We start from the raw sequence: 24,913 nt of genomic DNA, 5'->3' as shown, positions 1-24,913 counted from the left end.
CGATTTTTTACGAAGTTATCAAAGGACGGGCAGTAAAGTGTTTTCTTAATCTACAAATTAATGATCTGTGTTATTAAAAAGAGTTCTGTTCCTGTTCCCTATGACCCACTGTTTGACTGATTTCATTCATGCATGAAGAATCATATTGCTTCTTTGAATGAGGCTTGGCCCTCCAAGTGAGTTATAATGCACACGTCATGTGCAGTCGTGTGTGTGTGTGTGTGTGTGTGTGTGTGTGTGTGTGTGACAGAGACTCCTCAATTAGCAGCTCCTCCCAGATGCTGCTTACCTATAAACAACACGTCCTTGCCACTAACTGCTCAGCACTCTACTGCCATCGTGTAAGTTCCCTGCACAGTCACTTCTGCAGTTTGCCCCCCAACAAACCTGAGGTAGATAGAACCCTCATCCCAATCCACTTTTATAGTGGGGAGAACTGTGGTTCACAAAAGGCAAATAATGTCTCAGGATCCTGTGGTGCTTAATTCCCAAGCCTTCACCACTGACCCTGACCACTGCCACCCAACTGTGCTCTCCAGAGTTCTCTGACAGGAAAAGTACGGTCAGGACCATGTGCGAATAAGCCCTGTGCTGCTGGGATGGTACAGGACAAGTAAACTCAGAGAATAGAGGTCTCCGGCAGGTGCGAGCGACATGGGGAAGCAAGGCTGCTTACTTCATGGCAGCCACAAAGCAGATAGGAATAGGCTGGGTCTAAATGTTCCCTTCAAGGGAACATCCCCTAAGTGTTCCCTTGAAAGGTGTTATCTCCTGATGACCTAGTTCTTCCCATTAGGCACCACTCTAAAAATTCCACCCCTTCCCCTGGCACCAGACTGAAGTCCAAAGCTTTGGGCCTTCAGAGGCCACCCACAATGTAGCCAACTCTGAAACTAAGCTGTCCTCACGTAGCTCCACTGTTCTCTATATTCTAGGCCTCGTGAAGCCTCCCCTGAAGCGCTCGCGGTCAGCACCTGATGGAGGAGATGAGGAGACCCAGGAGCAGCTGCAAGACCAGATTGCTGAGAGTGGTTCCATAGAGGAGGAGGAGAAAACAGACAACGCCACCTTGTTGCGCCTGCTGGAGGAGGGAGAGAAGGTATGGCTTCTGAGGAAGAAGTGTGCTTAGCATCCCAAGAGAAGGTGGAGGAGGGAGGGGAAGACAGGGTGAGTTTAGCATCCTAAGACAAGGTGGAGAAGGGAGGGGAGGACACAGTGAGTTTAATATCCTAAGACAAGGTGGAAGAGGGAGGGGAGGACAGAGTGGGTTCAGCATTGAATTTAGCATCCTAAGACAAGGTGGAGGAGGGAGGGAAGGACAGTGAGTTTAGCATCCTAAGACAAGGTGGAGAAGGGAGGGGAGGACAGAGTGAGTTTAACATCCTAAGTCGAAGTGGAGGAGGGAGGGGAGGACAGTGAGTTTAGCATCCTAAGACAAAGTGGAGGAGGGAGGGGAGGACAGTGAGTTTAGCATCCTACGACAAGGTGGAGAAGGGAGGGGAGGACACAGTGAGTTTAACATCCTAAGACAAAGTGGAAGAGAGAGGGGAGGACAGAGTGTGTTTAGCACTCTTAAGTTATGGTGGAGGAGGAAGGGGAGGACAGAGTGTGTTTAGCACTCTAAGTCATGGTGGAGGAGGAGGATTAGAGGGAGTGTGCTTAGCATCCTAAGACAAGGCACAAGAGACCCCACTAAGCAAGGGGTTTTGTCCTGTTTGCACTCAACAGTGCAAAGTTTCATCAGAAGTGGAGTTCCCAACTAACTGTTAGTTCACTCTGCTCTGTGCCTGTTGTTAGACAACACCTCCCTTTAGGATCCTGATCAGGTCTGTGGGGACTAGCCATCCAGCTGTCTCAGCCAAGTGCTCTTTCCTTCTATATCTCCACAAACTCCAGCTGACTCAGGCGCTCACCTCCAGCTCATATTTAATCCTGTTCCCACTCACTCACAGGAAGCTGTCTTCCATGCCTGCCTGCTCTGCCCACCTCGAAGCCTGAGCACCTTCAGCGGCTTCCATGCTGGCCCTCATTGCACCCACCATGGTTTTAGCTCTGAACGTTGCTCATGCTGTTTCTTCTGACAACTCCCCCCGCAGTGTCCCTGAACTGGTGAGACCTCTAGGCTAGTGACTGCTGCGTCCATCAGTCTTGAAGTCTGTAGCCCCTCCCCTTAGGGCTTTGTCCCTTCCTACTCAGCCTTGCTTAGATGCCCTCCCTCAGTGCTCGAGGCCTGCTCAGTAGGGATCGAGGCCTGCTCAGTAGGGATCTTAGGATGTTGGCCTGTTGTGACTGTTTGTTCCCGAGCCCCCTTTCCTCTGGATGGTGTGCTTGCAGTCAAACAACCCAGACCTACAATAGATGCCCAGACCGTGGCGGGGTAGTTAGCTACAGGAGGGAAGGCAGGTAAGTTGGTTACTGTGTCACGAATTTGAATATCACCCATCTCAAGAGGCTGTGCTTACTTGTGCCTGTGGTATTAGCACTTGAGATCTATCCTACCTCAAGAAGTTGTAATAAGAAGCCAGTGTATAATTAAAACAATGCTGTTTGGAGATGTGTACTGAGTTATTTTGAATGAAATTATAAAAAGAAAAAAAAAAGGAAAGAACATGTAACTATGAAAGTTCATCCATCCAGAAAATAGCTTGAAAGGGAGGCTCTGTGGCCCGGGAATGTTGAGCATCCCCAGCTGACACTGCTCTCACACTGTGTTAATAGCATCTGAACACTCAGAAAGCCTATGTGCCTATGAAGTCAGTCTACCTGTTCCCACCTCCCATCCCCGCTCCCCCCATTTACATTACAGCAGTTATTTTAAAGTAAGTGAAGAGGCTGAGGGCAGAGCTTGATGGTAGAACAGGTGTCAATTCATGGAGCCTTGGGATGTAGCTCATTTGATAGAGTCTTTGCCTCGCATACAGGAAGTCCTGGGTTCAAATCCCAGCCCTGATTAAATGCGGTCAAGCAGTACAAGACTGTCCTCTTAGCAGGAGGTACAGCAGGAGGGTCATTCTTGAGTACCTAGGGAGTTTGAGGCCAGCCTGGCACACATGAAAAAACCATGCTTCAAAAGTTAAAGTAAAATAAATTTTAGTGTGTGGACCTCCCTACAAACAGCCCGCTCTTTTATTGAAATGATTCATATGTACAGTGAAATTGACTTAATACCTAGATATTTGAGAAAATATATTCAGGCTTTTATCTTTAAATTTTATTTCCAACTGACAAGTAGTATACATCTTTAGGATACAATGTAGTATTCTCATCTATGCATAGAAAGATTCAGTCAAGCCGGGCAGTGGTGGCGCACGCCTTTAATCCCAGCACTTGGGAGGCAGAGGCAGGCGGATTTCTGAGTTCGAAGCCAGCCTGGTTTACAGAGTGAGTTCCAGGACAGCCAGGGCTATACAGAAAAACCTTGTCTCGAAAAACCAAAAAAAAAAAAAAAGATTCAGAGATTCAGTCAAGCTAACAGAGATGCCCATCGCTCACTGATCGTTTACAAAAGGCAGTCACTGACCCCCACCTCCACTCCACATGAAACTTCACGTCCTTTGGGAAACTGTCTTCCCTTTCTGTTCCTGTCCCCCCAGGCTCCAGTAGCCAGCTTGATATTCTCTGTTCCCTTCTCAAATTTTCGTTCTCATGAGCACATTCTCCCTGTGGTCACTTACATGTGAAATGCTGCGGGAACTAGATTCAAGTGACATCACTTGATATTGGTTTGGCTCTGATTTAGTCGCTGATTTTTCCCCTTTTGACTTGTGTTGAAATGGGTCGGACAAGAGGAATGTTTACGAAGAATTAACCTTTTGAAAAGAAAACAATACTCACATTGAGAGATTCAGTAACCTGGGCTCACACAGGAGTCAGGGGCTGGGTGGGGAGTGAAGGACACATTCCACCCTGTGGCCCCTGGGAGGATCATGCAGAAAGGATAATGACCTCTGGAAGGGACATCAGCCAACAAGTCTAATGTGGTTGTTATATGCTTTATCTCACCTGAGCCCACAACAAGCCCACGGTGTATGTTAGAGACACTGAGGCCCTCAACCACATCTGCAGAGGCTGCAGCCACAGAGCTTGGAGCTTCCTGGGGCTCCCATTCCTGCAGAACACGTGCAGTGTGTCATCTTGTCTATCCTAATCTTTCTCTTTGCATGCCTCAGACCTCTGCTCTACCAGGCTGTGCACGCCATGAGAACAGGGGCCTCAGCTAACTTGCTCGGCACAGGACATGGAGTCCTGGGTAGGGTGCAGGCCACAGTGGATGATGTGAGTGAATGCTTGTCTTCCATTACTGAAAACAACTACAGGCAGAACATGAACTCAGGTTTAACATGCTTAGCCTCAGGCTTACTGTAACAGTAACAAAAGGGAGAAATTATCCAACCCCTTTTGAAATTACAAGAAGAAATATTTGTGACTTTCTTTGTAGATTCAACACATGTACCGCTGTGCTCGAGTCCAAGGCCTGGATACCAGTGAGGGGCTACTCCTCTTTGGTAAAGAGCATTTCTATGTGATTGATGGATTTACCATGACTGCAACCAGAGAAATAAGAGACATTGAAACCTTACCTCCAAAGTAAGTGCGCGCGTGAGGAGACACCAAGGGAAGCTGCCTCTGGAGGATAGCACATGTGCTTGCATTGTTAACCTACTATTTAGTTGGTTTACTCTCTCTCTCTCTTTTTTTAAAGATTTATTTATTTATTATAAGTAAGTTTACTGTAGCTGTCTTCAGACACATCAGAAGAGAGCATCAGATCCCATTACAGGTAGTTGTGAGCCACCATGTGGTTGCTGGGATTTGAACTCAGGACCTTTGGAAGAACAGTCAGTGCTCTTAGCCACTGAGCCATCTCTCCAACCTTGGTTTACTCTCTTGCTGTGATAAACAGCATACTCAGAAAGCAGCTTAGGGAGGAAAGGGTTAATTTGCCTTCTCTTCTCCCTGTCAAAACCCCTCATTGAGAGAAGTCAGGAATTAGAGGAGTGCTGCTTATTGGCTCCTCACTCAGCTAGCTTTACTATACAGCCTGCAACCTGCCTAGGGGATGGCACTGCCCACAGTGAACCGGCCCCTGACACCAATTATTAGTCATGAAAATAATCCACAGTTATGCCCAAGGACTGATCTTACGGACATGTTTTCACAATTGATTCTAGCTGTGGCAAGTTAATAAAAACAACTTAGCAGCATACACTTAAATGTTCATTCTAAATTTGCAACATCACTTTTGAAATCATCGCTACAGAGGCTGGAGAGGTGGCTAGAGGATAAAGGTGCTCACTATACAGTCATGAGAGCCTGCATTCTGATCCCAGTACACACCCCTCCAAAAAAAAAAAAAAACCACCAGGCTGGTGTCTCAGGGTTTTTCTGCTGTGAAGAGATGCCATGACCCAAGCTACTCTTATAAAGGCAAACTTTTAATTGGAGCTGGCTTACAGTTTCAAAGGTTCAGTCCATTATCATCTTGGCAGGAAGCATGGCACCATCCAGGCAGACATGATGCTAGAGAAGTAGCTGAAAGTTCTGCATCTTGAACCAAGGCAAGCAGGAGGAAGACTGTCTCGTCCAGACAGCTAGGAGAAGGGTCTCAAAGGCCACACCTCCTAATAGTGCCACTCCTTGGGCCAAACATATTCAAACCACCACACATGGCCACATAGGCAACTGTTATCCCAGGGCTGTGGAACTGAGATAGGGGAATTGCTAGGGTTAGTGGCTACTCACCATGTTCCAGGCTCAATAAGAGACATTGTTGCAAAGGAACGAGGCAGAGAGTGACAGAATAGGACACCTGGCACTCTCCACTTGCATCTGCTCCAGCACACACTTGTGCATACACAGACATAGCTATACACACCTAGACGTGCACACAGCTATAGGAAGACATTCAGGAGCAATGCTCTTAACGAAAGAACAGCTATTGTGCTGAAGCCCACACGTGTGCACCAACTGAGTTCTGTTCCCTCTCCTTTGCTTCTCAGTCCTGGGAGAATGGTGGGTAACAGATCAGCTCTGTGGTCTGAAGGCACACGTGAGCTTGTCTCCTCTTAGCTTTAGCTGAACACCTAACTCTGCTAATGAGACATGGTCTCTGGTTCACTCCTAGGGGACACTGCAAATAATCCCTCTCTTCACCAGTCACGGCCACGTGATGACTTCCATGAGACATTCTTCTGTATAACTTCTGAAAAACTTTTTAATCATGTTTTGTGGTTCTTGAAAAATACAACTGTGTTTTGTTAATATAAAGATAGGACCATATCAAAATATTGTAGATCATTTCCTTCTATTCTGATTTGGAAAGAAGTAAAATATTTTTAGGGATCCCTAAGTATGTTCTTGGCCTACACTCTGTGCTAACTGAGAGATAGAAAGGCTGGTCCTAACAAGAGAAATGGTAATCTTTTTAATGGTAATCTTCAGAGGGGTTCCCTATTCACCAGGAACTGATAGATTATTATCTCAATTTTAACTGAAACCTCTGACCTATTGTCTGGCCGCCTAGTTTTCTATTGCAAATGGCATCTCCTTTGTTGACCAGTGAGTTGATCCACTGCTGTGGTTTTGTGTGTGTGCTTCCTTTTCCTCTTGGCTCCTCACAGCATGCACGAACCGATTATCCCTCGAGGTGCCCGGCAAGGCCCCAGCCAGCTCAAGAGAACATGCAGCATCTTTGCCTATGAGGACATCAAGGAGGTCCATAAAAGGAGGTACCTCCTCCAGGTACGTGAGTGGCACACTCAACACTTCACCCCTCTGTTTGTTCCAAAAATATAATTTTTAAATGGACCAGTGTTGTGAAAACTGCAGCATGCACATTGCTGCCTCAGATCCCAGGATGCAATAGCAGCTTAGAATGCTTTTGTGTTTTCCAACTCACGGTCTGAACTCTGCGGCTCCCTTCTGTGCGAACTCCTTGTTCTCCAATTCAAGTGCACCTTTGTCTCTTCTTATAGAAATTTAAATCCTCATCATTTCAAGAGCATAATTTTTAATTACTACTTATCATTCCATTTTTAAAGATTTCTTTAATTTTGAGCAGAATAACATGCCTTAATAGAGAGAGAATCCATGAGTCAGAGTATTCTCCAGTCAAGAAATTCAACATTGTAGAAATCCACAGTGAAAAAGTTAGCGTGTGTCTTACGATCTCTTTCATCACTTGTCTTTCTCTAACCATTTCAGCCTATCGCTGTTGAAGTTTTCTCTGGAGATGGACGGAATTACCTCCTGGCTTTTCAAAAGGGGATTCGGAATAAAGTCTACCAAAGGTCTTGTTCACGAGGAGTTCCTTATGTCTGCTGTGGGGGAGGTGGGGGTGAGGGGACCATTGCAGCCTGTTTAGCTAGGTGCTTGAAACCCAGACCAGGGAGGAGCCGTCTCTGCAGACATATTCCTTTCATTTCCCACACTCTTAAAATATGATTCCTCTAACTAACTTTCAGAACGATGCCAACTCCTTGATTAAATAGCATCTCTCTCTTCTGGTAACTTAGAGTGAGAACTACCCAAAGCTATTTCATAACAAAGTCTAAGAGAACAAAACTGTCTCACCTTACAAAGGTAAACAAACAAACAAAAGTTTAGAAAAAGAATAGTGCTTTGGTGGGCTCTAGATGGCTCAGTGATAAAGGCCTTTGGTACCAAAGTCCAGTGATAGCTCAATCGGCAGGGCCTACAGAGTGTGTAGGAGAGAAGCTGCTCCACAGGGTTCCCTCTAGGCTCTGCACACATGTGTATGTACACATACACAATAACAACAAATGAAAATTAAAAAGTAACGTTTCCGCTTCAAAATGTTCCCCCTTTCTCTTTCCCTTGCTGTGGGACTCCAGCGCTGAGTTCCCATAGAAACAGTATCCATTTGAGAGTCTTCATTGCCCTAGAGGGCAAGTTGAATGCCTTCAGTTGAAAACACAGCGCAGCCACTAAGGATGACTGCTCAGTTCCAAGCATGTCTTCTCAGTGGTGAAGAGAACCAGCGGAGGGCATGCTTCTGGTGGTTGGTCACATGTGAGTCAGAAAAGACGGAGGCCTCAGGGCACGAAGGACGCTGGGGTCTCCCAGCAATCCTTCTCCTATCAGGTCTGTGTCCAAGTTATGTCCAGGAGGAGTAGCTAATACACATGGTGAGCGCTGCATGTCATTGCAGTAAAATGCCACCTGTCTCCTTTTACATGGTGGACACCTGTCAGATGGTCCTTGGAGACCTGCAGGTAGTACTAAGTCCTAGAAATACTTCTTTGTAGCCTGTAGGTACATCCATGACAAGACTTAACTTGTAAATTAGGCAGAGCAACAGACTACCAACAATAAAATAAGTAGAATCAACTATGTCAATATGGAGTCAGCATCCTGATTATGTGTCTCTGGCTGCCATTTCCTAGCTAATGGGAGGCTCAGCTGCAGCAAAGCTCTAAGAATTGCCATTCTCTGGGCTGCATTAGGTCCCTGCTGAGACTTCATGTGTAATTTAAATTCGTTTAGGTTCCTGGCAGTTGTGCCCTCTCTCACCGACAGCTCAGAGTCCGTGTCCGGGCAGAGACCAAACACCAGTGTGGAACAAGGGTAGGTACTGTGGTGCTTGTCAAAATGATGGCACTGGGAAAGTAAGACGACTTCTGTCTAGAGAGAATTATGGTTTCCTTTCATCTGTTGCTATAGAAAGCGATTAAATTCTTGAAGTAGAAGCTTTTATTCTTTTACTGCTATATTTGAGTAGTTTTCTCCTTCAAAAAACCTCTTTGGAAACTTAACCTTTACGCACTCCTGTTTGCCATGTATATAAATCATTCTCTCTCTTTCACTTTTTATTTTTATTGTTAATGCCACCCTTTCGAGCTTCTCCTGTAGCACTAAAATGCAATTCTTTGTTCATTACAATCCATAGTGAAACGAGCTGCATAAGTTCTAAGGCTCTCAATATTACAAAACCAAATCGATACAACTGGAAGTTCTCCATGTGTAACTTACCCTTAGTAGATTGAGTTGTTTGTCTGAATAGATACCGATTGTCAGCATTAATTGTTTAAATCTTAGATTGTATAGAATGATTTCTTTTGTATAACTGTTTATGTTGTTAAGAGTCCACCTGCACTGGTTGTCAGTGACTTACTCCTGTCTTGTGCCCACTTTTCCTTAGTTCTTGCCCTCAGGTAACAGGGCTGCACTCTATAATGGGGTCTTGATTACACCTAGGCTATTGCAACTGTCTGGTCTTTAAGTTTAAACCCTCGCTCTCTGCTGCAAGCCCAGCAGCCTCGTAGCTGCCTTGTAGTTCTTCGGAGGTTCCCCCTGGGCCACAGCCACGTCAAGGGTCCATACACTCCCCATTGTTTGCAGTCACGTGGCAATGGGCCACCTGGAAAGAAGCTGTTTATGAGACTAGAAGCTAACTTAACTCACACACACAGAAGATGGAAAAACTTCATAGAGATTCTTCCTTTTATAAATGAGTATTTTTCTAGTCTGTGCACATGAAAATATATTAAACTGATAAAATGTTGTCTTTAAATTTTTCTTTAAGCAATAGCAAAAAAAAAAAAAATTAAATATGTGCACTTGTTAACCTCAGAAATAGGTCCAAAAAGTTCCAGCCATTTTTGTTGTTAATAAAAATATGGGAGGGAAAAAGTTTCTCTTCTCTGTCTTACAATAGTGAGGAATGTTCTAACTAGTCTCCAGACATAGTTCCCAATGTGTGCATGCTCAATTGAAAGACTTTAGGCTCAGAGAATGGCTCCTGTAGCACTGAGCCTGGTGTGTGCCACCAAGGTGCCTTCAGGCAATCACGGGGTAGCCAGTGACTCTTGGACCAGTGACTAACTTTCAATACTCAGTAACGATAGCCTTAAATGGCATTTTATAATGCTGCCAAAGTGCACAGTCCAAAATGTAGTACATACCTTTTTAAAAGAACTGAGTAAGCTGGGCAGTGGTGGCGCACCTTTAATCCCAGCACTTGGGAGGCAGAGGCGGGTGAATTTCTGAGTTCGAGGCCAGCCTGGTCTACACAGAGAAACCCTGTCTTGAAGAAAACCAAAAAAGCTAAAAGAAAAAAAAAAAAAAAGAACTGAGCAGCTGTGCTACCCAGCCAAAAATTCTCATTGTCAATAACTTATTCAAGGGCTGCCTCAGGAGCTGTGTACCTACTATGTGGAGATTATTGCATATTTCTATTCTTTTACTAAGTGTCTTTGGATCTGTTTGCATGGGAACTATAGTAAGAACTCATCAGATTAGATCAGGTTCGTCCAGGTCTTGTACTTATTGTGAACAGTATTATATACACTCTGCTACATCACAGGGCACCTCCACTGAATCAGGAATAGTGAAGCACGGGTCATAGAAAACTGCCTCCCTTGTTGTAGGTGATGCCTTCTGGATTTTCTTTTGGTCCAGGTAGTTCCTGTTTCAAAGCACTCATCACAGTCCTCTAAAGTGACTTCATGGCCTGCATTAGTACATCCAGTCTGTGGGCTGAGGACATTAGCACATCCTGTCTGTGGGCTGAGGAGAGCTTGTAGACACTGGGTGGGATGCCTCTGTTGTAAAGCATTCATCACAGTCCTCTAAAGTGACTTCATGGCCCGCATTAGCACATCCAGTCTGTGGGCTGAGGACATTAGCACATCCTGTCTGTGGGCTGAGGAGAGCTTGTAGCACTGGGTGGGATGCCTCTGTTGTAAAGCCACTCAGGTCTGCAACCCACACTTGGTTTCCTTCTGTACAGGTCTGGATTACTCAGCACTCTGGTTGGAGAGAAGTCTGTGACGCAGAGATGGGAGGTGAGCGCAGTGTACGCAGAGGACCTGCCTTTTCCTTGCACATCACGGTCCACAAAAGGAAACAGTTCTCTTTTTGAATAGAGGGGACGGAGTTGATGTATTGAAATCTTTTTTTTTTTAATGTCCATTTTGGCATATAAAATGTTTTAAACATAAAATAATCTGTTGCTCTAAGATGGGTCTTTTCTATCTTTCCTAAGAGAGGTGAAATCAGCAACTTCCAGTATTTGATGCATTTGAACACCCTGGCGGGTAGATCCTACAATGACCTTATGCAGTACCCCGTCTTCCCATGGATCCTCGCGGACTACGACTCCGAGGTAAACCTCTAAGTTCATCCAAATAGGAAAATTCTAAAGTGTTGGGAAATGCAAAACAATGAATTTTTGTGTGTGGGGGTGTATTAGGATCCCTCACTTCCTCATATAATTGCAACCCTAGCTGTGACGCCATTGTAAGAGGTGCTCCTTCCAGCTTCCATCTAGCTGCTGGCTAGACGGCCAAGGCATGCCTCCTTCTAAATAAATACCCTGGTTTTCTCCTCCATCAGCCTTACAAGCCATCACTTGGGCCTCTCTGCCTCTCACTAGATCACTGCCCCAGGCTTCCTTCTGGTCCCTGCTCTCTTCTCTCCTCTCCACAGATCTCAGAGTTACACCTGTTTTCCTCAGTGGGGTCCCCCGTATCCCACGCCCCTCAGTAGCTTTCCTTACATGGTCCCACCTGCTTGGAATTGTCCCAGCTTTCAGTTTATCGCCGCCTCCCTAGTCCATAGCAATATCCACAAATCATGAATTAGGAGTCATTTAATCCACACACAAGCACCCCGCCACTGGGCGCGCTCTGATTTTCCTCTTCCCTCCCAGCCTGAGCTATGCCGAGGTTCTCTTGGTTCCCCGCACACTGCTTCCATGGCACAGCCATGCTTTCTGACCCTGCTTGTTAGTGGGTGCTAAGCCTAACCACAGACACTTCTCACAGCTGCCTCCTAGAGCAATGGCTGCCACGTCCATTTTAGCAGTTGTCAGGTTTAGTCTAGATGACATACTCCTCCTGCAGGATCTGCATAGATGAGTGCAGCAAGCAGAGATAGATTGATTAGTGTGGATCAGTTTCTTGTGCCCAAGACACTGGGTGTTTGGCACAATTGTTTGTACCTTTGATGTCCTATAAGAAGGACACATATTAAACATCTCACAGACATGCATTTCAAATTTCTACCTTGAACCCTAAGGTAGTAAATTCTAGTTTTCTTTTGAATATGTGAATTAGGTCAGCTAGTATATGATTTTAAAACAATCCCTGTTAAACTGAAAAAGATTCATTGTGCTTGGAAGTCACTTGATAGTGTTATGAGCTGATGGGTGAGTGTTTCTGTTTATCTCACCTGTAAACCACCTACATGAGGAAAGTACCCAAGAATAAAGTTAGAAGGAACTAGGTGGGGGCAGGTGGAGGCATAGAAAGACTCCGTCCTCCAGTTACAGGAGAGATGCAGAGAATGCTGAATGGGAGCCTTTGTGTCTAAGGTGCCCTGACGGTGTCCTGCTGTGTCCTTGCTCAGCACTAGAAGCATCGGATGTCTCCCCCCCCCCTTCCTATAACTGAGCTCCTAGGAGTCTCTCTTTCCAAGACAAGCAGTACCACTTACTAAGCGCAGTGTTTGAATGTAAGGTGTGGGTAAGGAGTCCACAAACTGTCCCTAAGTCCACCTCCTTCTATCCATGCCACTGGTAGGGTCACTGCCCCTGCAGCCGCTGCGCCTGCGCTGTGGAAGAGAGAGGTGCCTGGTGACTCGGCATTGAGGGTTGTTTTGTGTTTCAGGAAGTTGACCTTACTAACCCTAAGACATTCAGAAACCTGGCTAAGCCGATGGGCGCACAGACGGATGAGCGGCTGGCCCAGTACAAGAAGCGCTACAAGGACTGGGAAGATCCCAATGGTGAGGAGGGTGTTCTCCCTTGGCTTCCCGTTTCAGTAAAAGTAAACAGTTTAGCACCCTGACACCCATGGGTACGTCTGCCGGGTGCTGAGATGTTCCCTGTGCACACCTGCACATGCGTGATCTAGCAGACACTCAACAGTTCTCCTGCAGTGGGTGACTCTAGAAGATGTTTGTAGCTGTCTGCAGCATGCTGGCAGGAAGCTGTCTTCTCTGCCTTGGTCTCTAACAATACTTAGTCCCAGAACTACACATTCGTTTCTTGTGTCTCCATTAATTTCATTTAGGTACCTTTTAGAATTCCCTTTATTTAAAATTATGAATATTTTTTGTGATGATATTTGTGAACTAGACAATGTTTTGTTTTGTTTTGTTTTTCTGAGACAGGGTTTCTCTGTGTAGCCCTGGCTGTCCTGGAACTCACTCTGTAGACCAGGCTGGCCTCGAACTCAGAAATCCACCTGCCTCTGCCTCCCAAGTGCTGGGATCAGGCATGCGCCACCACCTCCCGCCTGGACAATGTATTATATGTAATGACTATTGCTCCCCCCATACATAAAGCAAAGGGAAAACATTGTTGAATTTAAGTCTATTAAATTTAAGCATGTGCCCATTTTCTTTCTCTCCCTACCCTTATCTGCCAAGAAAAATATACAGTATATTGCACTGCATTTGTAGACAGCAGTTTAGAGAACTATTTAATTACAAAGTCATAACCTAATAAAAAACAAGTAACTTCTAAGTCAGTATTCTGCTTCAGTGGAAGACAGCTTGCTGTTAGACGTGCTGGGGAGGCCCAGAGGACAGTGGCAGACCTGTTTGCTTGTCCATATGCCCTCCGGCAGTGGCCCTGTGGAGTAGTGCTGTCAAAGTGTCCCTGCAACTAGCAAGCTGCATTTGGTGTCCCGGCTCCCCGTCACAGTTGCTAACATCTCCAAACCTGCTGGTTAATACCACTCTTACTTCTCTCGTTTCCTCTTTTGTTTTTAAATGATGCTCCAACTGTCTGGAGCAGGGGAGACCCCAGCATACCACTACGGCACGCACTATTCATCTGCAATGATCGTGGCCTCGTATCTTGTAAGAATGGAGCCTTTCACACAGATATTCTTAAGGCTTCAGGTAAGACTCAAATTTAATTTTTGTTTTCCATTCTAATTAAGTCTGCTTTCCTTTATAATTGTCTTTCCAAAAATGTTACTTTCTAAGGAACACTGAAGCCTTGCCGGTGACAAGTTGGCCATTCGGAACAGAACTGAAATCCTGTTAGGTTTACATTGATAAATAAACTAGACTTCATTTAGAGGGAATAAGTTCAGGATCCCGTAGTTAAAGTATAAGTATTCCAACCAGGGAGAGGGGGTGCAGTCTTAAATAGTTGAATTCAACAAGTGTTTTATTTTAAAAGCCACTGTGCTGTGTCTGTGGTTACAGTCACCCCTCCACATTGTCTATCACTGTTCAGTGAATGCTTGGTGAACCCCTGCTTGGGATGTTCGGAAGGACATCAGAGGATAGGGACAAAGCTCTCTCTTGTCCTTGCAGGAGATCGATCTACACTGGTATAGTGAGTGATTGTGACTTACTCTTAGTAATCGTGAAATGCTTTTAGAGCATGATCAAATGTGTCAGAAGACACAGGGGAGTGGGAAAGGAGGGAGGCTACTCAGTGAGGCCTGGGGTCCTGCAAACACCAGAACTCACAGTGGAACCTACACAAGGCCCATGCAGGCATATGCCTGGTATGGGAGGTGGGGACAGCAAGAGGCAGGGTTCCTCAGAGCGGAGTTAGGAAGTAAGAAAGTCCTGAGCAAGGAATGAAGTGAGCACCAGTGCAGAGCAGGCAGCCTGGGGAGCCCCGGCATTCTCCTGTAGCGACTGTCCGTAGGCAGACGCTCCGGGTTCTCTGTGGTCACTAAAGCACAGTTGGGATGAGAGCTAGAGGCCGGCGTGTCTACAGGGCTGCGTTTGTAAAGGAGCTCGCTGACTTGTTGAATCATTAACCTCTCATAACCTTCTACTCCACCCTCATGGTTGTGAAAACTTGGACACCATGTTAATTTCTATTAACATGACAGGGAAGTCAGGGAATCAACCAGAATCAAATGTGGACAAATCCTGCATGGAAACCTGTTACTCTGTAACTTAGTGTAAAAGGTAGAATTGGCCAGACAGTCATCCGTACCTGGAAGCTTGTCTTGCTAGTTACATGTGGTTTACATGAGAATCTTTCCTCGGGCCTTCTTTGAACTGTGGGAGAATTTTCATCTCCTCCTTATCTTAACTGTCTCCATGAAGACTAATATTTTAAATGCATTTTTACAATCTTCATATTTGAATTTTGCTTTGACCACAAAAGAGACTCACTAGGCATCCTTTGTAAAGAATACACCAAAGAGAGAGAGATTGTAAAGTTTTGATTATTTAATGTAGGATGGCAAGAAATCAGAATATAGCCAAAGGTATTTGAGGTTTTTAAGTCCTTGAACTTGACAGAAACTTTGTGTCTCAGTGGTTCCCTAATAGAGATGTGCCTCCTCCTGCCCACAGGGCGGCCACTTTGACCTGGCAGACCGGATGTTCCACAGTGTCCGTGAGGCCTGGTACTCCGCGTCAAAACACAACATGGCGGATGTAAAAGAACTTATCCCAGAATTTTTTTACTTACCGGAATTCCTGTTCAATTCTAACAACTTTGATCTAGGTACGTAGAAGTGGGACTTCTTAGGAATGTTGGTGGAGGGAGGCATGCTGTTGTTCACATTGCTGTGATCCACCATGCTCTGCCGACTCCCCTTGAGTGTGCATGTAAATGAAGCACAGGCAGAGTGACCTCCCGCCTCCGAAGAGCCGGTTCAGCTGAGTGTCCCTGCAAGACGTGTCGCAGACACAGGCAGTGTCCAGTAGTCAGGGCCATGCTGTCTCTGTAAAAACAAGGCAGAATAAAAATGTACGTGAGAACCACTACTGTTGAAAGCCTATTCATGGTCAAGAGTGGCGTATAATGTCTCGTGTATCCTTCCAATCTGGTATGTTACCCGGGACATTATCTGTTTATATGCTCACACATTATAAACTAGAATTCCAAAAATAGTCTAAATCATGTTTCTTTACCCTGTGAGTGTCCTGTTCTGCAGGGGTGGGAGGAGGAGTACAAGTTTCATGCACAGTGAGCGCTTCTTCTGTTACCTGGCCGGTAAAGGAAGGAGGTTTGGCTTCCATTAAGGGTTCTTGGCTCACGATTTGCTGATCCATGCTTCTGAGGACTTCTTTGAAGTCATCAAAATCCCACTGTTTCTATTTAGGAATATTTCAGCCAGATACTCCTCTGTCTTCCTTTGTTCATATCCCTCCTGTGTTTATCCAGCATATCTCAGTCCCAGCACTTAGGAGATGGGGAGGGAAGAGCTACAGAACATGTAAGCCAAGGGTTTGTCTGCGCTGCACTCCCTTGATGTCTGTAAGATGACTGGTAGTTCTGGAAATACCTTGTGACATCCACACTCCTTAAAGGGCAGCATTTCTCAAGAGGCCTACAGATTATTTCTTGTTTCAGTGAAGCTGGACAGGTGCCTCAGTGGTTAAGAGTGGAGACCATCTTGCAGAGGATCCTAGTTCTATTCCTGGAGCCGTACAGGCTCACAACTGCCTGTAACTCCAATTCCATGAGATCTGACTCCTCCGGCCTCTGTAGGCACCCGAGCTCACATGCGCACGCGCACGCACACACACACACACACATACACACACATGGGCACACACACAATTGGGGGGGGCTCATTTGAGGGGGTTAGAGGTATGTGGTCACTATAATGACTGTACTTTTTGTCTTAAGTCATAGAGTAACTCCTAACCCACTCAACACAGTGGTCAGTAAACTTTTTTCTTTGTGCCACATTATAAATAATCAAGTCCCAGTGATGTACACTTGATAGTTTCTACGGGAAATATTTTTCCTGGCTTTGTCGTGGATGCAGCCCAGGCTCTGAAATTTGAAAACGGCACTATTCACTGAACTCTGAACACAGCGTTTGTGTAACCAACTGCTGTGAAGTCAGTCTGCTGGTTTATTTTTATAGCCATCTCTCACAGCATTGATCTCACTTGGACTTAGGAAGATTGTAAGCTAAAATGACTTTCTAGAGTTATTTCATTAACAATAAAAACTTTTTAAGATGATAATTCCAACTAGTTTTTTAGATTTATTTATTTTATGTGTATGAGTACACTGTAGCTGTATAGATGGCCATAAGCCATTATGTGTGTGGCTGCTGGGAATTGAAGTCAGGACCTCTGCCGGCCCCTGCTCGCTCTGGCCCCGCTCGCTCCAGTGTAATTCACTGTAGCCATCTTCAGATGCACCAGAAGAGGGCATCAGATCTCATTATGGGTGGTTGTGAGCCACCATGTGGTTGTCTGGATCCGAACTCAGGACCTTCAGAAGAGCAGTGAGTGCTCTTACCCACTGAGTCATCTCGCCAGCCCCCAATTAGTTTTTTAAATCTTATAGCAGACAGTTTCTTTTTTTCTTAAAGTTGAGAATCTTAAGTTCTAGCCCATGCTGGCCTATAACTTGCTATGTAGCCCAGGCTTGCCTCCATAGCATGCTATTTATAGCCCAGGCTGTCCTCCAATGTGCAGTCCCCATCTCCCTATCCTAAGTGTTGGCATTATAGATGTGAGCACCATGCTGGGCTCAAATGATTTTTTTAATAATGTCAGATTATCCCATATAATCTGGAATAAATGTCAATATTTATTATAAAATGATGTTTTTATATCTGCCAAGTGACCCCAGTCTTCCCAAATTTTTTTTAACATTCCAAAAACATGTTTCAGATTTTATTTTTTAATGAGCTCATCACTGCCAAATATCCATGTTGTACGTTTAAGCCTTTTAAGGTTTGAAGTATCGGCTGGGCGTGGTGGCACATAGCCTTCCCTCATCCCAGCACTCAGGAGATATAGATAAGCAGGTGGGTCTCCGTGAGTTCAAGGCCAGCCAGAGCTACACAATAGAGAACCTGTCTATAGATATATATAGACATATACATTGTGTCAAAAGGTGTGAAACCTCATGTACTGAAGTTATCATAAAAAACTCCAGTAGCCAAACGTAAGCCCCTGAAAAGAGATTTGCAGCCGATAGCATTCTAGAAACTGCTGTGTTGCTCTTAGAGGACAGTAAGCTTAGCCTAGCAGAGCCCTGCGGAGCCTTACCAGGAAGAGACTGTTTAACTTTGTAATTTATAAAAGACACTTGAGAGAGTTTTGCTTGGTTTTGCTAACAGTCGGCAGTCTTTCTGCAGTGTGCTCTAGGGAGCAGCCTTGGAGAGACGCCAGATCAGACAACCTCAGGAACGGGCAAAAGCTGTGGTATTGAATGTGGCACAGGATTTCTGTCTCTGCAGTAGGAAGCTAACCTCTGAACTCACCCTTCCATTTTATTCCTAATGTGTCCAATTGCTCCTCAGGCTGTAAACAAAATGGCACCAAGCTTGGAGATGTTATCCTCCCACCCTGGGCAAAGGGGGACCCACGAGAGTTCATCCGAGTCCACCGTGAGGTAAGGCAGGTTACGTCTCAGTTGGCTAGTGACTTCAGCGTGGAGTGAGGATCCTGAGCAGTGTGCCTGCCATGCATGCTTGAAGTCCCTTGTATTGTCCTTGTGGTCCTTAAGTATTTTAATTCCTGTTGACTGCAGACAACTTTCTTTTGCTTTGGGAACAAGTAATAAAAGCCAGGCAGTGACTCCACCTGTTTTGGGATCATAGGCTCTGGAGTGTGATTACGTGAGTGCCCACCTGCACGAGTGGATCGACCTGATCTTTGGCTATAAGCAGCAGGGCCCCGCTGCCGTAGAGGCTGTGAATGTCTTCCATCACCTTTTTTATGAGGGGCAAGTGGATATCTACAACATAAATGACCCGCTGAAGGAGACGGCCACCATCGGGTTCATTAACAACTTTGGTCAGATTCCTAAGCAGGTATGGGTGTTCTTATCATTAGTGAGTCTGGTTCATTTTGTAGGTATGGTATATTTCTCTGGATTGGTAGATGATCATACAAGTAGTTAAGACTCCGTTACTAATGCAGTCATTCCGCTCTCCCATTAATCTCTGTAGATGGCTGCTCTCCTTGCCGTTTTACAGTCCACATAAGTAGAATTTTTGTTGCATGGCATGTGTGCGCATGTACACACACACACACTGCAGAGGAACACAGCCAGAGAAGCAGAGTACATAGTACTGTTTACTTCCATTGCAGTTGCTGTGGTAAAGTACCCTGAAAAGAGCAGCTGAGGGAGGAGACATTTTCTCTTCTCTGGCAGCTCCAGGTTCAGGTCTAGTCAAGACTGGAACATGAAGCGGCCAGTTCATATCATATTTACAGTCAAAGGCAGGAAGAAATAAGCTTAGGTCACTTTTTCCATTCTTACACAGCCCCAGGCCTAACACTTGAGGGTGCTATCCACCTGATAGCTCGACTATCAACTAAGGCATTCAGAAATTCCCACAGCCATGCTCAGAGGCCAGTTTGATCTTGATGGGTCCTCAGTATGACTTCAGGTGATTCTAAGTCATGCCAAGTCAATACTTAAAATAAATCCTCATGGAAATCTATTGTCATAGTCTTGGCCACATTATTGATGGAGAGAATAAAAGGGGCTCTGCTGCAGTAGGACTGGCTGGGACTCACACTGGCTGCCTCCCCACCATCTGACTCCTGGAAAAACTGACCAAGAGCCAGGGCCCTCAGCACTCAGACTGGAGACCACCACTTCATTGAAGCCAGTGAGAAGCAAACCTCTTTCCTTTGTCGTCACCATGCAGGGTACAGAGGAAAGTGGGAGACACCATGAGTGCCCACAGGACCATGAGGACACAGGCAGGGCCAGGCTGCTCATGCCACCTGCCCGTGATGAGGCCTGGAGGCTCTGCACCTAGGGCCTCGGGCTTCTCAGCTCACCCTACACCTGCTATGTCTGCAGTTCCTATTTATTGGTTTGCCAGCTCTGCAGTTTCTAGTGTTGACACTGGGAACACACAGTACAATGACAAGCCTTCTTGTGGAAAGTCAAGGACAGACTAGAGGGCAGCCAGTACAGTCCTCCACGGTGCATCTGATCCTCCCACAAGGAAATGTCCACCTTCAGACCAGAGCTCCTTCCTAAGGCTTAGGAGGGCAGGCCTCTAGGAAAGTAATATATTCAAGGCTATCACAACCCTAGCTCTAGGGGTCTCTGACCTTTGAGGGCACTCATGGCACACATGTGCATGCACACACAATTTCATAATAGCTTTTAAAAGACGTCTGTACCATTACAGGATTTCTCTGTTACTTTGGTGTAAGAGAGTTATTTCTAAGATACTCCATGAAATAAAAGAGGATACTTTCATACCTAGATTGTATGGTCACAGTAGATACGTAACTTTATATGCCTATGCCTTTGTGCAATGCCATAGCCTTCGTCTTAGTTTTAGTTAGGCTAAAGTGTCATGTTGTCATAAACACTATGGACCAACAGCAGCCTGGGGTGGGGTAGGGAAGGGTGGAGTTATTTTATCTTATAGCTCCATCCAGGAAATGGATGGGAATGAACCTAGAGACAGGAACTGAAGCAGAGGCCATGGAAGAGTGCTGCTCGCTGGCTTACTCCCTATGGCTTGCTCATACTGCTTGCTTAGACGCTCCAGAACCACCAGCCCAGGGGTAGTACTGCCCACAGTGGACCAGGGCCCTCACACATCAATCACTAATCGGGAAGATGCCCCATGAGCTTCCTCACAGGCCAGCCTGGTTGGGCTGCTTTTCTCAGTTGACGTTCCTTCTTTCCAAGTGACTCTAGCTTGTGAGGAGTTAACATAGAAGTAGCCATCACAGTGTTTCCGGCAAAGTTCTTCAATGCCTGCTCATTCAAATGTGTTTCTGCTTTACAACTCTCAAATGTATAGACAGCAATGGAGCTGTGGCCATGTCATTATGTGTGACAAGAACAGGGGCTGCCCAGGCTTGGGAGTCTGCAGCCGTCCTCCTCTGTAGCAGGCGTTGGCCCTTTCCTCCCTAGCGATGCCGTAAGGACTCACGGGGTCATCGTAGAGCTCAGACACTTTCCTCTAGGAATACTTTCCCCGCAGAACTGACAGTATGAGTGCTTCAGAGACTTGAAGAGTCTTTAAGTGAACTTTTAATATTTTTAATGTTAAAGAAACAATGAACAACAACAAAAATATTTTTTCTCTTTTTTTAAAAAATGTTTCATTGCAAAAAAAATACAGATGAGCCTGACAGAGCAAGCACTTTGATGGTGTAGCTCTGCCCCTGATCACTGTGGTGAGCCTGACAGAGCAAGCACTTTGATGGTGTAGCTCTGCCCCTGATCACTGTGGTGTGGGCACTCGGGATCTGCTTAGCCTCTCTGAATTCTTCCCTCAAATGAACGACAGGGTCACAGATTGGCAGCAAATTATGAGCATCTCAAAGACACCAGAGAGGCATGGCTAAGGCACATTAGGAATGGCTGTTCAGGGCAGGAATAAATCCTGTTAGAGGCCCTGCCTGCCTTCAGGGACATAGTGGATTGGGTTATGGAGAACTCTTTAACTGAACGTCATTGTAAAATGATTGTTGGTCACTTGTAGTTTGAGTAGATTGTATCTTTTCAGAAAGTTAATTCAGTTCAGCAATGAGTGTGCTGACCCTGGCTGGCAGTGATACTATGGTCGCCCTGCTTCCATGTGTCACAGTCTTCTTAGCCTTTTGAACAGCTCTCCTCAAAGGAGAAACAGGGATAATACAGTGTATGATCCTTGTAAAGCTTGTCAGTGGGGAAAAAACACGTTTGACGTAGAAAGGCCGAGTATATTATCCCATCAAGTGTGTTGTCCTCTTCAGTTGTTTAAAAAGCCTCATCCACCAAAGCGAGTGCGGAGTCGGCTGAATGGAGACAACATAGGCATCTCTGTCCCACCAGGAGCCACAAGTGACAAGATCTTTTTCCATCACCTAGACAACCTGAGGCCTTCCCTAACACCTGTGAAAGGTAAGACATTCCCCAAGCCCTGCCACTGAAATCCCTTTTCAGCCTTGTGGTCGGGATGCTTTCCTGGTTGGGGTGCTGAGATCCCAAGTCCCACTGTCTCAATGCAATGATTTCTCTGTAGAACTCAAAGAGCCTGTGGGGCAAATTGTGTGCACGGATAAAGGCATTCTTGCTGTAGAGCAGAACAAGGTGCTCATTCCACCTGCGTGGAACAAGACCTTCGCCTGGGGCTATGCAGACCTCAGCTGCAGACTGGGGACCTACGAGTCAGACAAGGTATACTTCGCTTCCCTGCAGCCTGGCCCCTACAAGCTCTGAACAACCTGGCTTAACGGGCAGGGAGAACCCAGACCAGGCTTTGTCAGCAGCTCCTCCTCCAAAGGCAAAAAGGAGGCCTTCCTACTTCAGGCAGGAGAGAGCTGATAAAGCCATTATATGTTGCCTGAACAAATGGTTTTGGAAATTTGTGAAGTAGGTGCTGATGACTCCCCACCACCGCTCCCAGAATTCTCTTAAGATCCTAGCCAGCAAAGGGCTCACCATTTCTGCAGCCTAAATAGCCTCTTTTTGGCAAGTCACAGTCTGGTCGCTTGCCATGTCAACACCCTAAAGGAGCCCCATCGCACACACCAAGAGCTGCTGCTGAGCCTTGGGAAAGCAGGTCCATGATCTGTTGGTGGCCTCTGAGGGACCCTTCCACCCAGATGGACCACAGAGCCCTCTGGTTATGCTGGGCACCCCCTCTTTAGGCGGACTGCTCCCTAAGCAAGCATGTGCTCCCTTCGCTCACTTTCCATGGCTGCAGCATACATGCCCTTTACCCTGCTGATCACACGGGTTGAGCATCATTTTCCCACACTGGATAAAAGCCAGACTCTGTTATGTACACAATCTCTTAAATTTGATGCCTAGCAGCCACTGTAGTTTAGGTGGTCTTGGGCAGTTCTGAGTAGAATTTGAGTGCAACTGTCACTGTAACTGAACCCTGTCAACTGTAACTGAACCTGGCCCAGAATGAGCCTCTTCCAGAGACCTTCCCTGGAAACTCAGCTCCGCCCCTCCTATTGCTGCAGTCTGCAGCCCTTGGTGAGACCTTCCCTGGAAACTCAGCTCCGCCCCTCCTATTGCTGCAGTCTGCAGCCCTTGGTGACCCGTGGCTCACATCCGCTTTGTTTACAGGCAGTGACTGTTTATGAATGTTTGTCTGAATGGGGCCAGATCCTCTGTGCAGTGTGCCCCAACCCCAAGCTCGTCATCACGGGCGGAACAAGCACAGTGGTGTGTGTCTGGGAGATGGGCACCTCCAAAGAGAAGGCCAAGCCCCTCACGCTCAAGCAGGTAACTGCAGCATGGCTGGGGTGGGTGCAGTCTTGCTCAACCACCAGGCTCCAGAGACTACAAAAGGCCTCCTTAGGCCAGAGTCACTCCAGACTCAGCAGACGAAGCCAAAACACGTTGAGGTGACCTAGGGTTGTTTGGCTATGAGGGGAGGGGTGAGGTTTTGCTTAAGATTGCTTCCAGCTGTGTAGTCTAGGCCATCTTCAGACTCTGGCCCCAGCTACCTGGGTGCTGGAATTAAGTGTGTGTGCCACCACACCTGACCCAAACTTGTTATTTTCAGTAGTTAGACTATGATTATTTCTCAAAAATTGACTCTTAAAATTTAAAAGTTGTCTTTAGGAACTGTATTTCAGCATATCTAAGAAATACAAATGTTTCTTAGAAATTATATGTATACTGAATGTTTTGGAAGCCAGGTTATATTTGCTCTTGGTTCATATTAACGCCCTCTACAGTGGTCTCTGCTGGCCCACCATGCCTTAGTTTGTTCCTTGTGTCATTTGTCATACCTAAGGACATGTCAAAGTCATTCACGTATCCAGAAAAATCCCAAAGATGTTGCTGACAAGTATTTTGATTAATAAGATCAGTAAAATTTTGTTATTGATTTTTAATTAATACAAGGGGTTTTTTGTTTGCTTTTACTTAAGCTATTTTGTAGAGTCCATTCCCTCCTCTAACTTTTTTAAAGATTTATTTATTTATTATATGTAAGTACACTGTAGCTATCTTCAGACACTCCAGAGGAGGGCATCAGATCTCATTACGGGTGGTTGTGAGCCACCATGTGGTTGCTGGGATTTGAACTCAAGACTTTCGGAAGAGCAGTCAGTGCTCCTACTCGGCTAGTCCCTCCCTCCCTCTTAACTTTACAGAGATTCTAAGAATTGAATTCAGGGCACCAGGCGTGTGCTTAAGCGCCTTTGCTCACAGAGCCATCTTCTCTGTATTCAGCTGTTTGTAACACTTGATCTGTGAGGATTCATCATAGGCAATCTCATAAGGAGAGTACATCTGTGGTTTTAGGATATAATTTGAAGAGCAGTGTAAGAGCCTCATCTGTTCAGTGCCTAGTGTGTTCAGGGTATCACACAAACTCTGAGCCTCAAGTGACATAGTCGCTTTATCTAGAGGAGAAGGGACAGGCCTTAAAAGGCATGCCAACGTTACCTTTGAGATAAAGCCAAAATTTAAGTTTAAATCAGACTCCAAGGCCATTTTAAAGCCAAATCAAGCTGCATTAGGTATGTATGGAAAGAATTAAATCCCTTGTACAACAGTCTTCCACAGAGACCAAAGCTCCTTGGTCTCAGTGAGATTAGCCATGTGAAGGCAGTCTCAGCAGGGTCACATATAGGCTGTTTGGCTGACCACACTCCCTTTGTGAAGTTCTTTGAAACTCATGTGCAAGTATTGTGGACTGAGAACTTAAAACAGCTTTCTGTGTTTGCTCAGCGTCCCTCCAGATGTCCGAGCTGCTCGGGACAGCAGGGCTGCAGTGTAGCAAGACTGTGCTCCCGATAGCTTTAGGGTCACATACAGTAACCATGCAATCTTAATTTCTTTACTTTGGGATAACTTAATAATTGCACTTGGTCCATACACCTTTTTAAATTGTAGGTCCTCAGTATTGTGTAAATAGGAGTTTGTGGCAAAAGACTAGAAACCCAGTTTGTCTCTGCTTTGGGACCCATAATCAGTGCCTGATGACATGGGAAGAGTGGAAAGAAATCCAAGCCAGTTGTGGCTGATATTTCCTCTTCCTTCAAAGATCTGGGTCAC

General features: G+C 45.8%; 1 protein-coding gene across 8 annotated transcripts in view; it reads left to right on the top strand.

Moving 5' to 3' along the window:
• Wdfy3 (WD repeat and FYVE domain containing 3) overlaps nucleotides 1-24,913 on the top strand; it is a 247,489-nt gene that overhangs the window by 212,741 nt on the left and 9,835 nt on the right. For all 8 annotated transcript variants that reach the window (XM_031337002.1, XM_031337004.1, XM_031337009.1 and 5 more), the window contains 15 exons: nucleotides 936-1,099; nucleotides 4,439-4,587; nucleotides 6,621-6,741; nucleotides 7,204-7,289; nucleotides 8,506-8,586; nucleotides 10,751-10,805; nucleotides 11,006-11,125; nucleotides 12,630-12,747; nucleotides 13,763-13,869; nucleotides 15,298-15,451; nucleotides 18,222-18,313; nucleotides 18,522-18,734; nucleotides 21,643-21,790; nucleotides 21,912-22,066; nucleotides 22,970-23,128. In XM_031337002.1, coding sequence (XP_031192862.1) covers nucleotides 936-1,099; nucleotides 4,439-4,587; nucleotides 6,621-6,741; nucleotides 7,204-7,289; nucleotides 8,506-8,586; nucleotides 10,751-10,805; nucleotides 11,006-11,125; nucleotides 12,630-12,747; nucleotides 13,763-13,869; nucleotides 15,298-15,451; nucleotides 18,222-18,313; nucleotides 18,522-18,734; nucleotides 21,643-21,790; nucleotides 21,912-22,066; nucleotides 22,970-23,128 — 1,922 coding nt within the window. The remainder of the gene's footprint in view (nucleotides 1-935; nucleotides 1,100-4,438; nucleotides 4,588-6,620; nucleotides 6,742-7,203; nucleotides 7,290-8,505; nucleotides 8,587-10,750; nucleotides 10,806-11,005; nucleotides 11,126-12,629; nucleotides 12,748-13,762; nucleotides 13,870-15,297; nucleotides 15,452-18,221; nucleotides 18,314-18,521; nucleotides 18,735-21,642; nucleotides 21,791-21,911; nucleotides 22,067-22,969; nucleotides 23,129-24,913) is intronic.

The sequence above is a fragment of the Mastomys coucha genome, unplaced genomic scaffold, assembly GCF_008632895.1.
Source record: "Mastomys coucha isolate ucsf_1 unplaced genomic scaffold, UCSF_Mcou_1 pScaffold22, whole genome shotgun sequence".
Lineage (NCBI taxonomy): Eukaryota > Metazoa > Chordata > Mammalia > Rodentia > Muridae > Mastomys > Mastomys coucha.
This window is presented reverse-complemented; position numbering and strand designations above follow the sequence as displayed.